The 20,886-nt window shown below is 45.3% G+C and overlaps 1 protein-coding gene across 1 annotated transcript in view; it reads left to right on the top strand.

The window, feature by feature from the left end:
- Positions 1 to 20,886, top strand: part of LOC144498778 (N-acetyl-beta-glucosaminyl-glycoprotein 4-beta-N-acetylgalactosaminyltransferase 1-like) — a 736,002-nt gene that overhangs the window by 653,526 nt on the left and 61,590 nt on the right. The window contains exons 12-14 of the mRNA XM_078220446.1: positions 8,497 to 8,597; positions 11,569 to 11,639; positions 15,454 to 16,792. Coding sequence (XP_078076572.1) covers positions 8,497 to 8,597; positions 11,569 to 11,639; positions 15,454 to 16,792 — 1,511 coding nt within the window. The remainder of the gene's footprint in view (positions 1 to 8,496; positions 8,598 to 11,568; positions 11,640 to 15,453; positions 16,793 to 20,886) is intronic.

Consider the following 20,886-nt stretch of genomic DNA (forward strand, 5'->3'; position numbering starts at 1 on the left):
GAGTTTGTGTGTGTCTGAGAGCGAGAGAGTTTGTGTGTGTCTGAGAGCGAGAGAGTTTGTGTGTGTGTGTGTGAGAGCGAGAGTGTGTGTGTGAGAGCGAGAGTGTGTGTGTGAGAGCGAGTGTGTGTGAGAGCGAGAGTATGTGTGTGAGAGCGAGAGTGTGTGTGTGAGAGCGAGAGTGTGTGTGTGAGAGCGAGAGTGTGTGTGTGAGAGCGAGAGTGTGTGTGTGAGAGCGAGAGTGTGTGTGAGAGCGAGAGTGTGTGTGAGAGCGAGAGTGTGTGTGAGAGCGAGAGTGTGTGTGAGAGCGAGAGTGTGTGTGAGAGCGAGAGTGTGTGTGAGCGCGAGAGTGTGTGTGAGAGCGAGAGTGTGTGTGAGAGCGAGAGAGTTTGTGTGTGTGTGTGAGAGCGAGAGAGTTTGTGTGTGTGTGTGAGAGCGAGAGAGTTTGTGTGTGTGTGTGAGAGCGAGAGAGTTTGTGTGTGTGTGAGAGCGAGAGAGTTTGTGTGTGTGTGAGAGCGAGAGAGTTTGTGTGTGTGTGTGAGAGCGAGAGAGTTTGTGTGTGTGTGAGAGCGAGAGTGTGTGTGTGAGAGCGAGGGGGTTTGTGTGTGTGAGAGCGAGAGAGTTTGTGTGTGTGTGAGAGCGAGAGAGTTTGTGTGTGTGTGAGAGCGAGAGAGTTTGTGTGTGTGTGTGAGAGCGAGAGTGTGTGTGTGTGAGAGAGCGAGAGTGTGTGTGTGTGAGAGCGAGAGAGTTTGTGTGTTTGAGAGTGAGTGTGTGCGAGAGCGAGAGAGTTTGTGTGTGCGAGAGCGAGAGAGTTTGTGTGTGTGAGAGCGAGTGAGTTTGTGTGTGTGTGTGAGAGCGAGTGAGTTTGTGTGTGTGTGTGTGAGAGCGAGTGTGTGTGAGAGCGAGAGTGTGTGTGTGAGAGCGAGAGAGTTTGTGTGTTTGAGAGTGAGAGAGTGTGTGTGAGAGCGAGAGAGTTTGTGTGTGTGTGTGAGAGCGAGTGAGTTTGTGTGTGTGTGTGAGAGCGAGAGTGTGTGTGTGTGAGAGAGCGAGAGTGTGTGTGTGTGAGAGCGAGAGAGTTTGTGTGTTTGAGAGTGAGTGTGTGTGAGAGCGAGAGAGTTTGTGTGTGTGAGAGCGAGTGAGTTTGTGTGTGTGTGTGAGAGCGAGTGAGTTTGTGTGAGAGCGAGAGTGTGTGTGTGAGAGCGAGAGAGTTTGTGTGTTTGAGAGTGAGAGAGTGTGTGTGAGAGCGAGAGAGTTTGTGTGTGTGTGTGAGAGCGAGTGAGTTTGTGTGTGTGTGTGAGAGCGAGTGAGTTTGTGTGTGTGTGTGAGAGCGAGAGTGTGTGTGTGTGAGAGAGCGAGAGTGTGTGTGTGAGAGCGAGGGAGTTTGTGTGTGTGAGAGCGAGAGTGTGTGTGTGTGAGAGAGCGAGAGTGTGTGTGTGAGAGCGAGGGAGTTTGTGTGTGTGAGAGCGAGAGAGTTTGTGTGTGTGTGAGAGCGAGAGAGTTTGTGTGTGTGTGAGAGCGAGAGAGTTTGTGTGTGTGTGTGAGAGCGAGAGAGTTTGTGTGTTTGAGAGTGAGAGAGTGTGTGTGAGAGCGAGGGAGTTTGTGTGTTTGAGAGTGAGAGTGTGTGTGTGAGAGCGAGGGAGTTTGTGTGTTTGAGAGAGAGAGTGTGTGTGAGAGCGAGAGAGTTTGTGTGTGTGTGAGAGCGAGAGTGTGTGTGTGTCAAAGCGAGAGAGTTTGTGTGTTTGAGAGCGAGAGTGTGTGTGAGAGCGAGAGAGTTTGTGTGTGAGAGTGTGTGTGAGAGCGAGGAAGTTAGTGTGTATGCGTCTGTGTGTAAAGGAGATTGTGTTTGTTTGTTGTGAGTTAATCCTCAATTTGTTAACTTACGGTAGGGATGCCTCCAAATTGTATTGTCCCCAGGTGAGGAGAAAGATGAACTGACTTTATTCAACATCCTTCGTTGGTCGCAACAAGGTTAATGCAAAAAAAATTCCTCCCTTTGCAGATACTTTCCCCAGTCCAATTTACAATTTAAAATGAGCCAATTTAACCAGGTTTTTGTTGAGTTAAAGACAGATTTATTAACTAATAAATATGTGAAATGATAAAGCACATGCACAGACATTCTGTAGATTTTCTCCATCATTGTGACACAGAATTCTTCAACCCCCTCCCCCCAAGGTGAGATTTCCCATGGTGGAGGCAGCTCATTTTGGTTGCCGGTGAGATCTTCGAGTCCCTCTGAGATTGATGGCGATTTACATTCCTCACCCAGGCTGCCATTGGGAACTCACAGTGGGGGTCGACCTTGGTGGGACCGGAAGATCCTATTGTATAAAATATTATTGTGTTTGTAGAAGTAGCTAACTATATGTGTAGATGAGGGCTGGGGTGAATTTTGTGGGGTTTCGCAGCTCATTGTTATAGTTCCAGCAGAAAAGACTATGGCATTTACATGAATTTTGCAATGTACCCATGACCCTACCTGCTGTAAGGTTGTTTGTTGACTCATGAAGTGGTCTGCCTGCCACCATCACCTTCCACACTCATGTATTTAACATCTGTGAAATGTTCATTTTTGGCTGAAGGGGTTTATCAAGAAGCCCGTTTTTAAGTGGGCACTCAGTGACTACAGTTAGGACATAGTTTGATAGCTATACAATGGCCTGCTCACACCTGGTGTGCAGTTCTTTGGCACTGTAAATGCTTTCTCACAACATATTTAATTCACTGTGTGGAATAGAGACACAGCATCAAAATGCCACTCACCACCACATTACAGCAACTGAATGGCACTCAATGATCCGTAGTCTTAAACAAGAAAGACTTGGATTTATACAGCACCTTGCATGCCCTCAGCACGCCCAAACAGCTTTACAGCCTTTACATTAAGTACTTTTGTCACCATTGTTGTATAAAACACGGCATACATCTGTGCACAGTATGATCCAATAAGCAGCAATGACCAGATGTTTTAGTGGCGTAGATAATAGAGGATAACGACTGATCAAGAAACCGGGAAGAATTCCCCTGCCCGACTTTGAAATGCTTCTAATGGATCTTCATGTCCACCTGAGGGGACAGACAGAGTCGCAGGCCCTGATTTTACCGGCACGGCCGCCCGAGGCTCGTAAGATCGTGCCTGAGGCCAACGGGGAATGCCGTTCTGCAAGCCTCGCCCGCCCTGATTTCGGGGCGGCCGTGCTGGTAAAATCAGGGCCTCAGTCTCATCTGAAGGATAGCACCTCTGACAGTGCAGCACTCCTTCAATATTGCACTGAAGTTTGGACTGTGGGAATGTCATTTTTTTTTATATCTGTGGTTTAAAACTTGTGTACTAGGGTTTTATGCATGTATGATTTTATAGCGTTCAGCTTTCCCCCATATGTGAGGTTTTGGACCAGGCCAGCAATAGAGCTCTTATCTTTATTCCTGAAATGAGCATTCGCCTTTAAAGGACAATTGTGTGTCATAGATAAATGATATCTCACAGTATGCATAACATTTACTGTTTCATAAAGGGGGTTTGTGCTGAAAGTGAAATTTCCTGGATCTGTTAACTATAAATTGAACAAACCTTATTGAGATGTGTCACTCATAATTTATTCCATCATGCAGCTCCCTTTAAATCAGACAGCAAAAGCGGATGAAGCTGAAAAGAAAGTGTTATGTCCCTCTCCTCCCTGCAGCTTTGTGGGACCTAGCTGGTACAACAACAGCAACTGAATGTTTTCTAATATATTCACATTTTTGAGTACTTCCATTTAACTAATAATTTTATCTTCTTTTAAACGGTGACGGAGTGCTGGAGTTTTGCAGCAAGGCCCGGAAGGAATAATCACTGCAGTTGGTGAGGTGTTCATTACCATTGAAGCCGCAACCAATTAATTCTCCATGTTACAGTTCATCACTGCCCCACTCTGGCAGTGTGCTGTTAAAAAGGGTAATGAAGCCAAATGATCCCTCATAATTGAAGCAACCTTTTCAAAATCATGGCAATGCTTAATGCTGAATCATTAAAAGTAATCAGACCTGGGGTTCTGAATTCTTACAGTGATTGCTGTCATATTATAGCACAACAGCAGCTGCTCCTGTGGATACCTGAGCAGTCTGAGATAGACATCCCTTAATGCCACCAAGGTTAAAATATAGTAACAGAGAAAGTCCAAACAGGGAGTTAATAGTTCAGTCGCACTATTTAACAATTAATCTTTGTAAGAGGAAGGGTGGACTGAAGGGATGTCCTTAGGGATTTAGAGATGGAGAAATCAAACATGCCTGGAAAATCAGGGGAGTCTCTGTTTGTAACAAAAACAGAAAATTCCAGCATCTGCTGTAATTTGGTTTTACCTTAGAGTCACTGCTTGTGCCCGATTTAAAATGGAGAAGGTTCATTCAGGAAGGCATCAACCACATCGAGAGACTTCGTCAGGAGCTTGCAGAGGTAAAGTTGGAGGCAACGCACAAGTCTCCAAACAGTTCATCTGTCTGACTCTTCAAGCACTGCCTGCCCTGCATGTGGCAGAGTCTGTGGATCGTGGATTCGATTGATCAGTCGTCTCAGAGCACACTGAACTGGAATGGAAGCAAGTCGTCCTCAATCCGGAGGGACTGTCTACAAAGACTGAGGGCACTTAAGGGCCTGGAAAATAATGGAAGGAAATGGTGCAATGGGTTTTTGTTTCAATAGAGTGGGTTTATAGAGGCAAGAAAAGTCTGTAATGGCAGCATACTAGGAACAAGAAAGGAAAGTTCTTAAAAGCACTCAACTTCATTCCCAGTAAGTTCTGTTACATCATGTGGGTTAGATTGATTAGTCATGGTAAATGTGTGGGGTTATGGGAATACAGCGGGGGAGAAGGCCTGGGTAAGGTACTCTTGTCAGAGACTTGGTGCAGACTCAATGGGCTGATTGGTCAGGATTTTTAGGGTGGTGGGAGTTTCCCTTCCCACCATCTGAATAATTGGTTTGAAGCACATCCCTGCTGGAACTCTGTCCCACTACGATGTCACTCTAAAATGAACACTAATTAACTGGAGGTGGAACTTCTCAGTCGGAAGAAATTCCTGCCTCAGAGAGCTGCCGGACCATCTAATTGGCCGTGCACTGCCAGTAGCTGCAGTGACAAGACTGGGATCGTATACCGTCTTCAGACCTTCAGTCCCAGATTTTCAGGAAAAGGTAAGTTTTGGGGACCTCACAGCGAGGAGGATAAGGGGGTGCCTCGGGTGGTGGACAGTGTGGGATTGGGGTCTTGGTGAAGAGGCCAGGGCGAAGGGATGTCCTGTGTTTACTGGACCTTAATAGGGGGTGGCAGATGGGGTGATGCCCGGGGATAGGAGGAGGCTGCTGATGGAAGGCACACCATGTTCTTGTATCAGCTTAATATTACCTTCTAGGAACATAGGAAGGTACATAAGAACAAGGCGGGATTTTTTGATTTTGTCTGTGCATGCCCCATTGCAAGTGAGAATGGAAAATTTGGTGTTCCAGCCAAAACTCAGTTCACTTTGAGTGGCACCGGAGAATCCCAGCCGTGAATGAAGTGGGAGGTTTCAGGCACAGATGTTGGCATTTCAGCCTCTCAAACTGTGAATTAGAGACCTCATCTAGCGCTAACTCATTTTGTCTGAGAGAACTTAAAGGCATGGAGCCCCAGTCCCGATTACAAAGGAGTTTCATTGTCCCACTTGTGTCTCACCCCCACACTGGCAGATACAGGGAACATGTGAAGAATCAGACAACCAGATCATTTAAGGAAGCAACAAACAACCAGAGAATCATCGAATCTCTACAGTGCAGAAGGAGGTCATTCGGCCATTTGAGTCTGCGCCAACTCTGAAAGAACATCCCACCCAGGCTGTCCCTGCACCCTATCCCCATAAGCCCGTGCATTTAACATGGCTAATCCACCTAACCTATACATCTTTGGACACTAAAGGGCAATTTAGCATGGCCAATCCATTTAACCTGCACATCTTTGGTCTGTGGGAGGAAACCAGAGCACCTGGAGGAAACACACACAGACACGGAGAGAATGTGCAAACTCCACAAAGTCACCCGAGGGCAGAACTGAACCCAGGTCCTGGTGCTGTGAGGCATCAGTGCTAACCACTGTGGAACCGTGCTGCCATAACACTGAACTCTAGTGGATATCCTAAAGCAGATCTGAACTCGTAACATAAGGCTGCGGCCCCCATATCTTACTGCTCTAACAAGACCAAAATAATTATTTGAAAAATGCTGCTTTTCCTTTGGTCCAGAGTTTGATAGGTATTAAAGAATGATCCACATAAGATTATGAGAAATTTTGACAGAAACAGAGTTGGGCCCAGATTTTCACCCCAGGTCAAGTTCGCAGAGTGAGGAGATTTCTCAGCTCAGCAAACCCAGCCTTTAAAAATGCCCATCTTCAGGTTAGATTTTCAGTTGGGAAGGGTGACGGGCAACCCTGGAATGAGTACCGAGGCAGTGGTTGGCTGGGCACAAAGGCTGGTTGGGTGCTAGGCCTGCCTCTGTGCTTCAATATTGTGTTAAAACCTTAAAAAAACAAAAAACATCCCTCTGGCCTTCCCCCCGTGACCCCTTCAACTATGCCCAAACATACCAACCCATGCCTGCCATCCACCCCCTTTTGGCACTCATACCTTCATTCCAACTTAGTGCCCTCTACCCACCCCCATTTCCCATACCCCTTATGCCAATTATGTGCCTCTCTACCAACCCCATTACCCCTTAACCTTATGCCAACTTGTTGCTGACTCATGCCAACGCATGCCTCCATCTATCACCTTTTGCCCTTAACCCCTCCATGCTAACTTACCTAGCATCCTGGGACAGTTCCTTAACAGCATTGATGCTTCTTGACAGTTTTGACAGCTGGACAGTTCCTTTACAGCTGGACGGTACCAATGAATGTTGTGAGCCTATCCAAAGGGTTATCTTTTCAAAGGAGTACCCTGGCTATCCAAATTCAACACCAAGTTCAGACCTCTTCTTAACTATTCTAAACTGCACACTGCAGACTCCACACTCCTGTCTTTCCAAATCCTACTTCAGTGGAGGCAGTTAGCTGATTTGAATTGCCAGCTGCCTCCACAAACCGTGCATGCACAAACCCCAGCCCAATTCTAGTCCTGCCTCTGCAAAGATGGGAAATGCTGGGTTTGGCCTTTTCCACGATTTTCACCATGATGGATAAGCTTTCCATCATGGCAAAAATCTAGGCCTTGCTTTTGTAATGGATGTGTCTGTGAGTAAGAATCATAAAATATTATGTCACAACTGTTTAACCCATGAAGTCTACACTGGTATTTTTCCTCATTTGACCTAACTTCCAGCCTCCTATTCACTTCCGTGCCCCATAATATTGATCTTTTTTCAAGGAAGCATTTAATTCCTTTTTAAAATAATTCATGGAATTTACACAATAACCATCTTCTATATAATAGTTTTTTTTCCACCTTTCTGTTGATCCATTTTGTAATGGTGTTCAGTTGTGCCCCTTATTGCTGCCTCATAGGCAATCTATCACCATTTATCTATATCGTAACCCTTCATGGTCTTGAAGACTTCAACTTTCAATTCAAGTGAAAAGGAATAGTCTTAAATTCTCAAGTGACTCTTTCGATGCTAAGATTCATGGCAGTCAGTATGAAAGAGATGAGAAATGAAGCTCTAACTCTTCAGATTCTAGAGTCAAAATTGTCAATGTGTGTGAAATATTAAGGGAAGCCCTTTAATGTAATCTTTCAAAAGTGGCAATAGTACATTTCTTGCCTCTAAATCAGAAAATTGTGGGTTCAAGTTCCACTCTGAAGCAAGTAATCTGGGCTGACATTTCAATACAGTATCGAGGGAGTGCAGCACTGTCAGAGGTGCTGTTTTTTGAATGTGATGTGAAAATTGAGGCACTATCTGTATACTCAGGCAAATGTAAAAGATCCCAGAGCTCTAATCAAAGAAGATTAAGGGTGTTCTCCCCAGTGTCCTGGCCAATATTTACCCACATCACTAAGAACAGATTACTTGGTTATGATTTCATTGTTTTTGGACATCCTCAGGTTGTGAAAGGTGTGACAGAAGTGCAGTTCTTTCCTCTATGTAACGGGAAATTGCTATTGCTGATGTTAAGGTGGATCTTTGGGAACAGGGAAGGGGCAACAAGGTTGAGGGAAAATATCTTTAATTTCTAACAGTGACATCAATTAGAAGAGCGCACTGATTATACGTGTCCTCAGAAGAGAAAATGACCATGAAATTTCCCAAAGGTTCTTCTAGTCTTACTGTAAGAATGGTGAAAGACCGTCAGAGACCTAATATAACCAAATCTACTACTATTATCAGGGAAGACTCTACCAGCATTACTGCAGGAGGACCTTGCAGATTTTCAAAGCCAGAACATCACTTTTAACAATGTGTGTAATTTGAAGGAAGCAGTTTCAGGACTGATCCCAGTGAGGAGTCAGTATATTTCTTACCATGTTGTTTGTGTGCTCTTACAGGTCTACTTGTCCTTCGTCTACCCAAATGACTTCACCAGGCTCACTCACATGGAAACGGAAAATAAGTGTTTCTACCGGGAGAGCCCTTTGTATTTGGAAAAGTAAGAATCCATAAGTTTAAAAATAGAATATCAGAGGCAATAGATTGAATCATAAGAACTAGGAGTAGGCAATTTAGCCCCTCCAGCCTGCTCAGCCATTTAAAGCGTAGTTTTTTTAAAGTTCAAAGTTTATTTATTGTTGTCACAAGTAGGCTTACCTTAACGCTGCAATGAAGTTACTGTGAAAATTTAACACGATCATGGCTAATCTCAATTCGGCCTCAACTCCTCTTTCCTGTCCATTCACTTGCCCTTTAAACCATTACTAATTAAAAACCTGTCCTGCTCTGGGGTAGTGAATTCCACAGATTCATGACCCTTTGAGAGAAATAATTTCTCCTCATCTCTGTTTTAAATCTGCCACCCCTTATCCTAAAATTATGATCCCTTGTTCTAGCTTGCCTTACAAGAGGAACATCTTCTCTATGTCTACTTTGTCAACCCCCCCTTATCATCTTGTACACATCATCTCCTTTCATTCTTCAAAATAGGCCTAATCTGCCAAATCTCTCTTCGTAAGACAAATCTCTCATCTATGGAATCAATCTAGTGAACGTCCTCTGAACCGCCTCCAATGCAATTACACCCCTCCTCAAGTAAGGGGACCAAAACTATACATTGTATTCTAAGTGCAGTCTCACTGATGCCTTGTACAGTAGCAGCAATACTTCACTACTTTTATATTCTATTCCTATAGTAATAAATGTCAAGATTCCTTTTGCCTTCCTTATTACCTGCTGTACCTGCATCTTAATTTTCTGTGATTCATGCACAAGAACACCCAGATCCCTCTGTACTGAATCATTCCGAAGTTTCTCTCCAATTAGATAATTTGCCTTTGTATTTTTCCTACCAAAATGGATAACTTCACACTTACCAATGTTAAACTCCATCTGCCAAATTTTGTCCCATTCACTTAACCTACCCATATCCATTTTGAAAGTTCTTATCTCAGTTTACTGTCTCACTAATTTTAGTGTCATCTGCAAATTTGGCTGTGGTACCTACTATCCCTGCATCCAATCCATTAATATAGATTGCAAATAGTTGGGGCCGAGGACTGAATCCTGTGGCATACCACTAGTTACAAAGTTGAAGATTAATCGCCTGGACTGGACTTGATGTTGATAGTAACCTCAAGCTGCCTTGCCTTAAATACATCAAATATTTTGTGTACAATATCTTAGCGGGACTGTTTCTGCACTGCCAATCCTGCCAATTTGATACCCCTGAATAAATTCAAAAAGGATTTTATAAATTCACTTTGGGATCAGACTTTGTTTTCTAATTGAGCTGTGAGTAGATTTTAAAATGTAACATAGACTTCACAGTCCTCCACCTCCTTGGCCAGCTCCTGACCTCTCCCACCATGGGGCGCATCGCCAGGAGGGTCTTCCCTCCTCTACAAAAATATCCCTCCTAGCCAGTTGGTGAAGACTGTGACTGCATTGTGATGTTTTAGTTATGCCCCTTCCTTCATTCACCATGGAACCCTGGTTGCCTGGTTCAAACAGTGAGAATAGAGTAAGTACAATGGCATCCATGTTTTCTTCATTTGCATGAATTTAGCACACATAACTTTCTTTCCTAATAAATTTGATCCTAAGAAAACAACAGGAAGGTTGGGATGCTGTGGAGCACATTCCCCGTTTCCTATCTATTCCCTGTTCTGGATCTGATGAGAAGTTGGTGGGATTTGGAGGACACGTTAGAAAACCAAGGCCTATAAGTCTGTCTGTTTTTAAATAACAGTTGTCACTATTTTCCCTGCAGTGACTTCTTTGTATTATGATGTACAAGTGTTGGTTTTCGATACAAGCAATAATGCTCTGAGTGTTCCTATCCCTATCAGACTTTGTAAACAGTGACAGCCAGGTCTGTTTATCTATGGTCTACATAGTAAACATATACATCCTAAATGCATAAAGCATATTGAGGGGCTCACGTCACACAATTTTCTGAATGACATGACATCAAAATATCACCCTTACTTAAAACCATGCAGCTAAAAATGTTAAGTGCTTGACGAGGACGCAGAACATAATTTAAACTTGGAGGGGGGAGGCGATGGTCTAATGGTATTATCGCTAGACTATTAGTCCAGAAACTCAGCTAATTATCTGGGGACCCAAGTTTGAGTCCCACCATGGCGGATGGTACAATTTGAATTCAATAAAAAATATCTGGAATTAAGAATCAACTGATGACCATGAAACCATTGTCGATTGTCAGAAAAACTCATCTGGTTCACTCATGTCCTTTAGAGAGGAAGTCTGCCATCCTTATCTGGTCTGGCCTACATGTGCCTCCAGAGCCATAGCAATATGTTGACACTCAAATGCCCTCTGAAATGGCCTAGCTAGCCACTCAGTTTCAAGAGTTACTCGGGATAAATGCTGGCCAGCCAGCGACGCCCACGTCCCATGACTGAATTTTTAAAAAATCTGCAGATTAAGATCATGCAGATTAAATTTTACAGACGTGTGGGATTTTCAGTTTGATGTGAATATATTTGCATATATCTCATTTTCTCACCTGTATATGATTAGCATTACAGTCTTCTTATTAATAATCAGCAGTGTCAAGATAAAGAATTAGATAGTATTAGACTTTTGAAACGTGGTGGATGAACTTGTGTCCCAGCTATAATTGTACTTGTTCTATTCACCGAGTGTAATTTTCTCAACAACATAGTAATAGCTCTGATACAACATAATGACAGGTTCTGGGAGTAAATTAAGCTATGTGGGTATATTGTGGAGGAGAGAGATGAGAGAGTAAAATGGAATATCTCTCCTTTAATCAAACATCCTTCACACTTATCCATCAAATAACACTTATATCGGTACTTTTCAGTTCCTTGAATATATTTTTTTCCCTAATTGAGTACCTGTAGCAAACTACTGAAGCTTTATAACTCAACTCACATCCACAGTCTTGTCTGAAATTTCTGTCCTTTCTCTCCCACCAGGTTTGGCTTCTACAAGTACATGAAGATGGATGAAGAGGACAGCAAGCCCTTCTTGTTCGATAACCCAGAGGGTAAGAGCTCCAGTCAGTCAGTCAGTTTGTCCAGTTATATAGAATGAAGTAGAAAGGAAATGAGCCGTTCGGCTCAAAAAGTACATGCTGGTGTTTATGAGCCACACAAGTTTCCTCCCACCCTACTTCATCACACCCTATCCACGTATCCTTCTGTTCCTTTCTCCCTCATTGTTTTATCTTATCTAGCTCACATAGAAATAAAAACAAGGAATGCGAGACATGCCTCTTTGGTCTACTCCTGAGCAGAGAGAAATTTTGAGTTTATTAACAAATTGACATCGGAAACTCATTTCTTTTGCTGGCAACTTATATCAACATCATGCCTGTCCAACCAAGTCCAGCATGGGTAAGATGCAGAAAAGAGGGCCCTCTACAATGCCCTGACAATGCACCTCCGGTCTGAAGACCAAGCGCTTGCACTAGAGAAACATTTGCAAATCCCATCAACCATTTGTGAAGCATCTCAAAATTAAATTGCAAGTGATAGGGCATGTTGAGAAAGTGGCTGGAAAAGGTTTATGGAATCCTGGGCTTTATAAATAGAGGCATAGAGTGCAAAAGCAAGGGAGTCATGTCGAATCTTTATCAAACTCTGGTTGTGCTTCAGCTGTAGGACTGTGCCCGATTCTGGGCACCGCACTGTGGAGAGGGTGCAGAAAAGGTTTACGAAAATGGTTCCAGCAACGAGGGGACTTGCGTTGTAAGGTTAGAGTAAAGAAGCTGGGGCTGTTCCCCTGAGAGAGGAGAAGGCTGAGCAGAGTTTGATAGAAGCATTCAACTCGTGAAGGATATTGACAGAATAAATACAGTGAGATCGTTGATAGAAAGATCGAGAACCAGACGACAAGAATTAAAACATAATTAGTAACAGCAACATGAGGAAGTTCTTCATTACACAGTGAGTAATTAGGGTCTGGAATGCACTAGCTGAAGGTGTGATGGAAGGCAGAGTTAATTGTGACTTTCAAAGGGGAATTATATAAACACTTAAAAAGAAACAATTGTAAAGTTCCATAGAACAACTGGGACTGGATGAGTTTCTCCTGTGCTGTAACCATTTTATGATTCTGTGACTTAATGGAAAATGTTTAATGATGAGTTTTTAAAAAAAATCTCATTTGTAAAAGCTCCAAAATCTACCGCAAAGGGAAAATAAATAACAAAAGTTGAAAGCAAATATTTGCAGGACAAATTGGTATCATGGCGATACCACACTCTCACCAACATTTGTTAGCAAGTGCCTCACTATTTATGAACAAACTAAAGCATCCTCAACATCCTTGTAAATCAGCCCTTTAAAATTATAGTCATAGAATCATAGAATCCTACAGTGTAGAAGGAGGCCATTCGGCCCATCGGGTCTGCACTGACCACAATCCCATGCAGGCTTATCTCCATAACCCCATTCATTTACCCTAGCTTGTCCCCCTGACACTAAGGGACAATTTAGCATGGCCAATCCACCTAACCCTCACATCTTTGGACAATGGGAGGAAACCGGAGCACCCAGAGGAAACCCACGCAGACATGGGGAGAATGTGCAAACTACACACAGGCAGTGACCCAAGCTGGGAATTGAACCCATGTCCCTGGCGCTGTGAGGAAGCAGTGCTAACCACTGTGTCACCATGCCGCCCGTAATGGCTTAATATATTCACAGAATACAATGAATTTCAAAGTGTTCTCTGATTCAAAGGATTTTTTCTTTTCTGCCTTACAATCAACAAAAGAAATAAGTGAGAAATAATAAGAAGAATAAAAAAGGGTGCCTGCATTCTGTGACGCCCTTGAAGTCTCCTATTTGTCTCAGCCGTGCCCACCACTACTGGTGGAGCTGCTGAGGCTCTGGAGCTGGCTGGCTTCTGATCGGGTACGGGCAGCATTACGAATTCAGTCACCATCTTTAATAGGATGGCGAGTGCAAAGGCCGCCTTCAAGAATATGCCACACTGGTTTCACTGCCGGCAAGGGTGGGCTTGGGATCACCATCTGCTCCTAACATGGGGTTCCTGAAGCCTGTGGTCAAATCCTGCCCAGTGTTGGAGATGCAATTGGATGGCAAAGTTCTCCATGATTTAAAGCCTTAAAGAGAGAGTGGCCATCCAGTTTGGGCCCTTTACCACCATGACTTGGCATTGATCCTCATCTCACCATCCAACTGGGATACCCCATTACAGCATCCCCTCGGCAAGATCCCACAATAAAGGTCACCAATAGCAAGCATTCTATCACATATTTAACCCAAAACATGTCAATTAATACAAATAGAAATGATCTATTCACATTTGCATGGTCCCTTAGTGCTTGTTTTGTGACTGCCCTTGCCTACACTTGAGTTACCTATTGGCTACAGCACAACTGGGGGAAGGCTGCTGACTTTCACCAGGGAAGACTGCAGATGCCTCGGTAATGCGACAGCAACCTACACTGGCAGGTTGATGGGCATAATCCTTTCCCCCTAGACTGACCAGCCCACGTGTACCTGGTGACTCACTACATGCAGATCCTGACCCCATGCTAACCGAGGGGATTTTTCACAGTAACTTTATTACAGTGTGAATGTAAGCCTACTTGTGACTAATAAATAATAAATTTTAAACTCTGAAGTTTCAGTAGTGCTAAGGTCTGGACTGGTGTCTGCAAATGATATAGATCATGTGACAGTGATTCTTCATCACTTGTGTGAGGTAGTTCTCTGTCCTCCTCCTGTGGCTGGGCAGGATACCGTTCTTGTGATCCTGAAAGTAGAAAATAAGTTGGGGCGAAGGAGATGGGATTGGAGTGTGAAGCATGAGATCCACGGTCACATGATCTGCAGCTTGCTCATCATGCCAGATCCCAGGATTGGGGTGAGTTGGGAGTTGAGTGGTACCGCAAGACAGGCACATGCCACCATCATCAATACTATCGCCGATGCTGGATAGTATGGGCTCTGGCATAGCTGACCCTATGACGCAGAGAAGCTGAGGGGATGAAGGTGTGCCTGGTGCTTGCTACTGCACCTTTGTTTTCTTCCATTTTGTGACATCTTGCCCTGCTAGAGGGAGGACGGAATGTCAGTGATTGTGTAGCATGATAGTTGGGTGCCATACCTCATTGTCTGGATGCATGTGGAGACAGCAAGAGATGGTTGTGAGGCTGGCATCATTGGAAGTAGTAGTCATAGGGTGGGATTTTATGGCCTCGCTCATCCCAAAACTGTAAACCACCCCCACCCCACCCACTCCAATTCCTGTGATGGGCGGGGTGGTAAAATTCCAGCCATAGAACCATAGAGCACAGAAAGAGGCCCTTCAGCCCATCATGTTGGCATGGCCATCAAACACCTATCTATTTTAATCCCAGTTTCCAGCACTTGGTCCGAAGCCTTGGCTAGCCATAGGTAGATAAGGTGGAGTATTTGAATATTAGGTATGAGTCCTGGATGATCAGAACTGATGGATGAGTGATGGGGGTGTGTTAGGTTAAGAGGTTGGGGGTATGGTAAATTTGAGATGTCCTTTGACAATGTGTTCATTGACCTTAGTAAGATTATTAAACTTCTAGCTTGATTCTTGGGTCCATACTCCTGGGGTTCACTTCCACTTGCTCCCATTCCCTCCTGAAGGTGTTACTTTATGGATCCCTGGCTTCCTGCAGAAACATGACCATGCTCCTCCTATAAGGAGACAGCATGATTGCAAATAACATCTCCCTTGGCTGAAAACAAATGCACATGAATTTTTAGGCCAGCTCTTTTCTATTGCTTTATTGCTCTATGACTTACAAACAATTATTCTTTACTTTTCTCCCCATGTTTTGGGCCGTACAGATTTCCCAGAAGAATCAGAAGGAGTGGACACCGAAACCATACTAAGCAAAAGTCAGGTGACATGGAGCAAGAGCAACATTAAACAGCATGAAAATAACAGCCTAACCCAAGATCTGGCAGTTGCAAAGAGGAGACTTCAGCCATCAGTGGTGGACAACAAGAATGACTTTGACGACTATATATTCAGCCACAAGAGAAAGTCCATTTCGGATAAACACCACATTGTGAAATTGCAAAGAAAGGCCTTAGATCCAATTCCTCAGGGAGATAATGTGCCCCCATCAGCTGCTACCTATGTGGATCAGGAAATGGACCTCTTTCACAAGCTGAACAATAGGCAAAGCAGATCCCTTACCTGGGCCAAGTTCACCCCAGAAGAGCCGAATAAAAAGCCAGCCAACCAGACAGCCCTGTCCAAGCCTGTTAGAGGCAGCTTGTTCAATTTGCAGCCACAGATTTCTATTCCACTAATTCCCAGCAAAACCAAACAACTTTTAAGTAACTCTGCTCATGCTGGAATCCATAAAAAAAGGCTCAGTGAGCCCAGGAAGCTGCAGAACAAAATCTACGTGACAAGACCCCAGGAAAAGAAGAAAAAGATACTGCATGTAGAGAAGGCCAAGGATTTGTTCCCTGGAATGTATCTCCATAGCAACACAAAGAATGCTGAACTGCAAGACCAGGGCCCAAAAAATGAAGAGAGGAACATGGCTTCTATTACAAGGGGGAAAAAGACAACACTGTACCTCACAAATAAAATTTTTTGGTTAAATAACAACACCTCACAGGAGGGAGAAATGCAAGAGATCAACGATGATGCTTTTCGTAGGACTACTCAGAAGGCGAGTAGGAACTGGAAGCCACTGCACAGAAATTTGGACCAGTATAGGGGTGACAAAATCAGACACACCATTACTGTAACACCTCACATTCACCTTACAAGGGAGGGCGTTTTGGGTAAGGAGGAAGCCACACTGCACAGAGAAGAAAAGGATTTTAAATCAACAGGTGTTGCTGCTGGAAATGATGCTGAAGAGATGCCATACTGGAAAACAGATGATTTGAGTGAATCCCAGCAAACCTACGCAGACCAGTTTGAGGTTACCGATGATGGACTGTCCGATTACAGTTATGAGGATACTGAGCTGCAGAGAGGTTGGATAGAGGAGTCCATCAACTGGCAACGGACATTCAGTGTCAGCTCCATGGACTTTGAACTCTTGCGGTCGGACTGGAATGACCTCAGGTGTAATGTTTCAGGAAACCTGCAGCTAAGCGAGAATGAGGTGGTGGATGTTCTAGCTCAGTACATGGAGAAACTGAATGAGAAAAGTCAAGGGTAAATATCTTCAGACTACATTCCTGCATAATTATTTTGTTTCAGAAAGTAAGGATGGGATTTTCCAGCCCCGCCTCCTGCCCAGATCATCTGGGCATGTCGAAAGTCATTGACTTTTGGCGGGGTTGCTGAATCTCCCATGGCCGGTTTCGCCATGACGGGACTGGGAAATCCCGGCCTAAGCCTTCCTTTCTCCTTACATCAACCCATTTTAAGATTTTCAAATTAAGATGGAGCTAAGCTGGTGGTGTTGCTAAAAGTGAACAATAATCCTGGTCATTTTCATTTTCCTGTCTTTCTCTGGTCTCTAAACACAGCAATGTAATGATCCAACTGTTGAGGCAATTGTGTACCCATGGATAAATGTTCTAGGAATGGGGAATAAGATATCATAGAGTCATAGACCTTTACAGCACAGAAAGAGGCCCTTTGGCCCATCATGTCTTTGTCAGTCTTATATTATTTACAGTCTCTGAGAGGTGAAAGGGCAGATTGTCAATTTACTCCAAATCCTTAGGATTGCTTGAAATATGTACAGAAGTGGAAAGGATCTTCTCTTCTACCAATGTTGTTGTAAGGGGAGTGAACCTGAGCTTCCATCTAGGAATCCACCATTTCCATCAGTTCCTGCCCCTTTCCCAGCTCTTTTCCAACAGCCTCCAACACCTAGGAATACATTATCTGATCACCAGCTGAGCCATGGTGCCTGATTCTAGAGCACTAGTAAAACACATGCTGGAGGTATAATGATATTCAGGGTGGAGAGGTGAAAGAGAAGAACTTCTTCCCATGAGGTAATTTTCCTTCCAGGATTCTTCTCTGCTGCGGCAATTCTCATGGTGTGTGTTAGCATGGTTATTGGTGATTAGCAGGGGAAGACCTGAGGAAATGCACTCTCATGTGTTGTGTACTGGGTGTACATTTCAGCCTCAGGGGCTGATAGGTCAGCTGGCCGCATACAAGAGCAGCAATCTGACTTCTGCACAGGAAGCCATTTCATTTGTAGGAACCCACTTCAAACAACAAAAGGAATACGTATGTTTATCTTAAACAAAGTCCTGTGGACACCTGCGGGGGGGGGGGTGATTCTCCCATCCCACTGCGCCAAGTCTTTAGTGCAGTGGGCCAGGAGAATCGCGCGTCAGCCGATTCGTAGGATTGCCACAAGTGTTCACACTGCGCTTGTATCTCCCAGGCCCGGAATCCCGGCAGCGTCTGCCCCACCAGAAATCAGCTGGGGGGCAGGACTATTAGCGGGCCCAGGACTGAATTCTCCAAGCCTGCTAGCATCTCCCACCCTGCCAGAGTGGTTCACTCCAGCGGGGATTACTATAGCTCTCCTCTTTCGGGGAACTATCGGGACGATCCTGCTGGAGTGAAGGAGGGGCAATCGGGGCCCCCCCAGGGGATTGGGCGGTGGCGGGGGGGGGGGTGCTCCCTGGGCATGGGCACCCTGGCAGTGCCAGCCTGTGCCCCCTGGCACTGCCCAAGGGGCAAAGTGTCCATGCCCAGAGGACATCTTAGCACTGCCCACCGGGCATGTGGCAGTGCCAAGGGAGCGGGGCCTAGGGGACGGGGTCTGCTGGGGGCGGGGCCTAGGGGGGATTGGTGGGGATGGGAGCTCCCACTGCCCACTCTGCATTGGGATCCGGTCGGGTTGGAGAGAGGCCAGCGATCGGGGCAGGCTGGGGTCTGCCTCCCGGGGGGGATGGGGGAGCAGATCTGCCTGCAGGGGGTGGGGGGGAATCGTCACTGCTGGGGAGGTGCTGGAGATCAAGGCGGACTGGGATGGGGTGGGGGTGTTTGGGGCTGGCTCATGAATGGACTGGGGGCCGCAATCCGGCCGTGGGGAGGTGTTGGGGGGCAGCACTACTGGGGTCCCGGGCTGCCCAGTGATCGAGCTGGCCAGCAATCTGCAGGCTGACAGTGTGCATGCACAGAGGCCTGCAGATTTCAGCCTGTGCAGCGTGTATAGGCCCCGCCCCCTGAAATTCTAATAATATTCACGCTGGTACTTCTGCATTGCATAGAGTGTAGGAGATTCTTTTCTGAACACCCACTGATAAAAACAGCGTGAATTACTCCAGTTTTTCTGCGAATTCGGCAATTAGAATGTTTGGGGGAAAATCATCCCCCTGATGGCAGATGGATGCTAACCTACAGTTTAGCTGGAAAGTGTCGATGATATTAGATCACTTTCTTTAAGCATCAACAAAGATAAAAATACTAGCTTGAGACAGTGTCAAAGTTAACTGCGTATATTTGTCCAGATAGCTCACACTAAGTGGTCTAACATTTTCGAACTGGCTCTGCTCAACCTCCCTGTGATAATGCCACCAGCAATTGTTGCATTGTACACTCACCTTCCCAAAGAAAAGCTTGGAGAATCATATCTCCCCTCATTTTGTTCTTTCAAATGTCTGGTTAAGGTGGGAAGAACAGTGAAGTGATTTAGTTTGGTAGGAAGAACATGTCCGTATTCTCCGGAATAAAACTAAGTGTCCACACCAGTAGGAAAACTGGAGTGTTTCCTGCTGGGACTGGCAAGCATCTTCCAGGTGGGATTCACCCATCTTTAACATCAAAACTATGCATAATAGGAGACATAGTCCCCCTTCACTGAGATTGGGGAGTCCTTTTTAAAGCATGTCTCGATCTCCGCATTCCGACAGAGGCCCCCTACCCCCATCACGGAAATGGTGACCTCCCCCACTGACAAGGGGAGCACCACCAACCCCTCAGGAAAGAGGGGCATTCTCCACCCAACACTGAAATAAGAGGTCACCCCACCTGCCCCACACCATGCAGCCATGAGGGTGATTCCCCCCTGTCCCCTTCAGGCTCTCCCCCTCTCAACCCCCTCCCACCGAACCTCCCAGGCACACCTGAGGGACCACCCCCCTTGGCAGTGACACCCTGGCCTGTCATGTAAGATCCCTGAAGGAGGGTCAATGAGGTAATTGCAGTGCCCATGTGCCTTCTGCCGCTACCAGGCTGCAGAGGGAGGGTCCCCCCAAGGGTATGGGGATTGGGTGGGCTCAGGCTGGGGGAAGGTGGATTAATCTTGGCACTCTCCCCCAAAGTGGAGGATTAGTACCTAGACAACCCCTTCTAGCCCTGGGAAACATGAACATTGCTCCTGGCATGGTGATTTCAGGCATCCACTGGTCAAAGTCTCCATTCTGGTCTGTGGACTATGAAAACTTTAATCTCCATGCTCCATCTCCATGCCCCTCGGACATTTTACAGGTTTCCAAATCCCAGCAGCACTCCATTCTGTAGAAGGGATTCCCCTTTCTCTCTCTAAGAAGCTGCAGGTTTGAGAAGATCCCTTTCAAGCCCTCTGACTGACAGAAGTCAGGCACTTTCACTGGGAAGGGGAGGGATTCCCTTTCCCACTGCTGTTCATTTAGCCCCATTCTTTTAACACAGCAATTATTTCAAGTCTCTGAGCCTTCATAGAAAGCTGAAAATCTTTGAAATACCTTCTAACTCTTTGAAAAGCCTTGTTTCCACTTAATTTCAGCAGAGTACTTTAAACTCTCCTTTGATTGCCAGCTTGCCAGCTGTCACACAGCATGCAGTTAAGCAAAAGCAAAATACTGCGGATTCTGGAATCTGAAACAAAAACAGAAAATGCTTGAAAGTCTCAGCAGGTCTGACAGCATCTGTGGAGAGAGAATAGAGCCAATGTTTTGAGTCTGGATGACCCTTCGTCAGAGCTAAGAACAAAGAGAATCTGAGAAGATTTATATTATGAGGGTGGGGGGGAGCTGTCATTGGACAAAAAGAATGGAGATGAGGGTGAAGAAGGCTGAGAGAGCTGCTAAAAGCGTCCATTAAGTGGTCAGCATGCAGTCAGGTCTGTTTGTGTATCTTTCTCTTCAAGGTTGAATGCATCTCAAATACCACCGCCGCCCCTGCCCCCATCCCCATTGCTCCGAACTGCAATGTTTATACAAGCGAGGAACTGGAAAGCACTTAGCTACTTTGAAGTTGCCTTCAGCATCTGCCAGATTTAAAAGTCTGGGGCTAAGTGAGCAGCTATGGAAAAGGGAACTCACCCCCCTCCCTCCCTCAAAGTGACTAATTTC

The sequence above is a fragment of the Mustelus asterias genome, chromosome 9, assembly GCF_964213995.1.
Source record: "Mustelus asterias chromosome 9, sMusAst1.hap1.1, whole genome shotgun sequence".
NCBI lineage: Eukaryota > Metazoa > Chordata > Chondrichthyes > Carcharhiniformes > Triakidae > Mustelus > Mustelus asterias.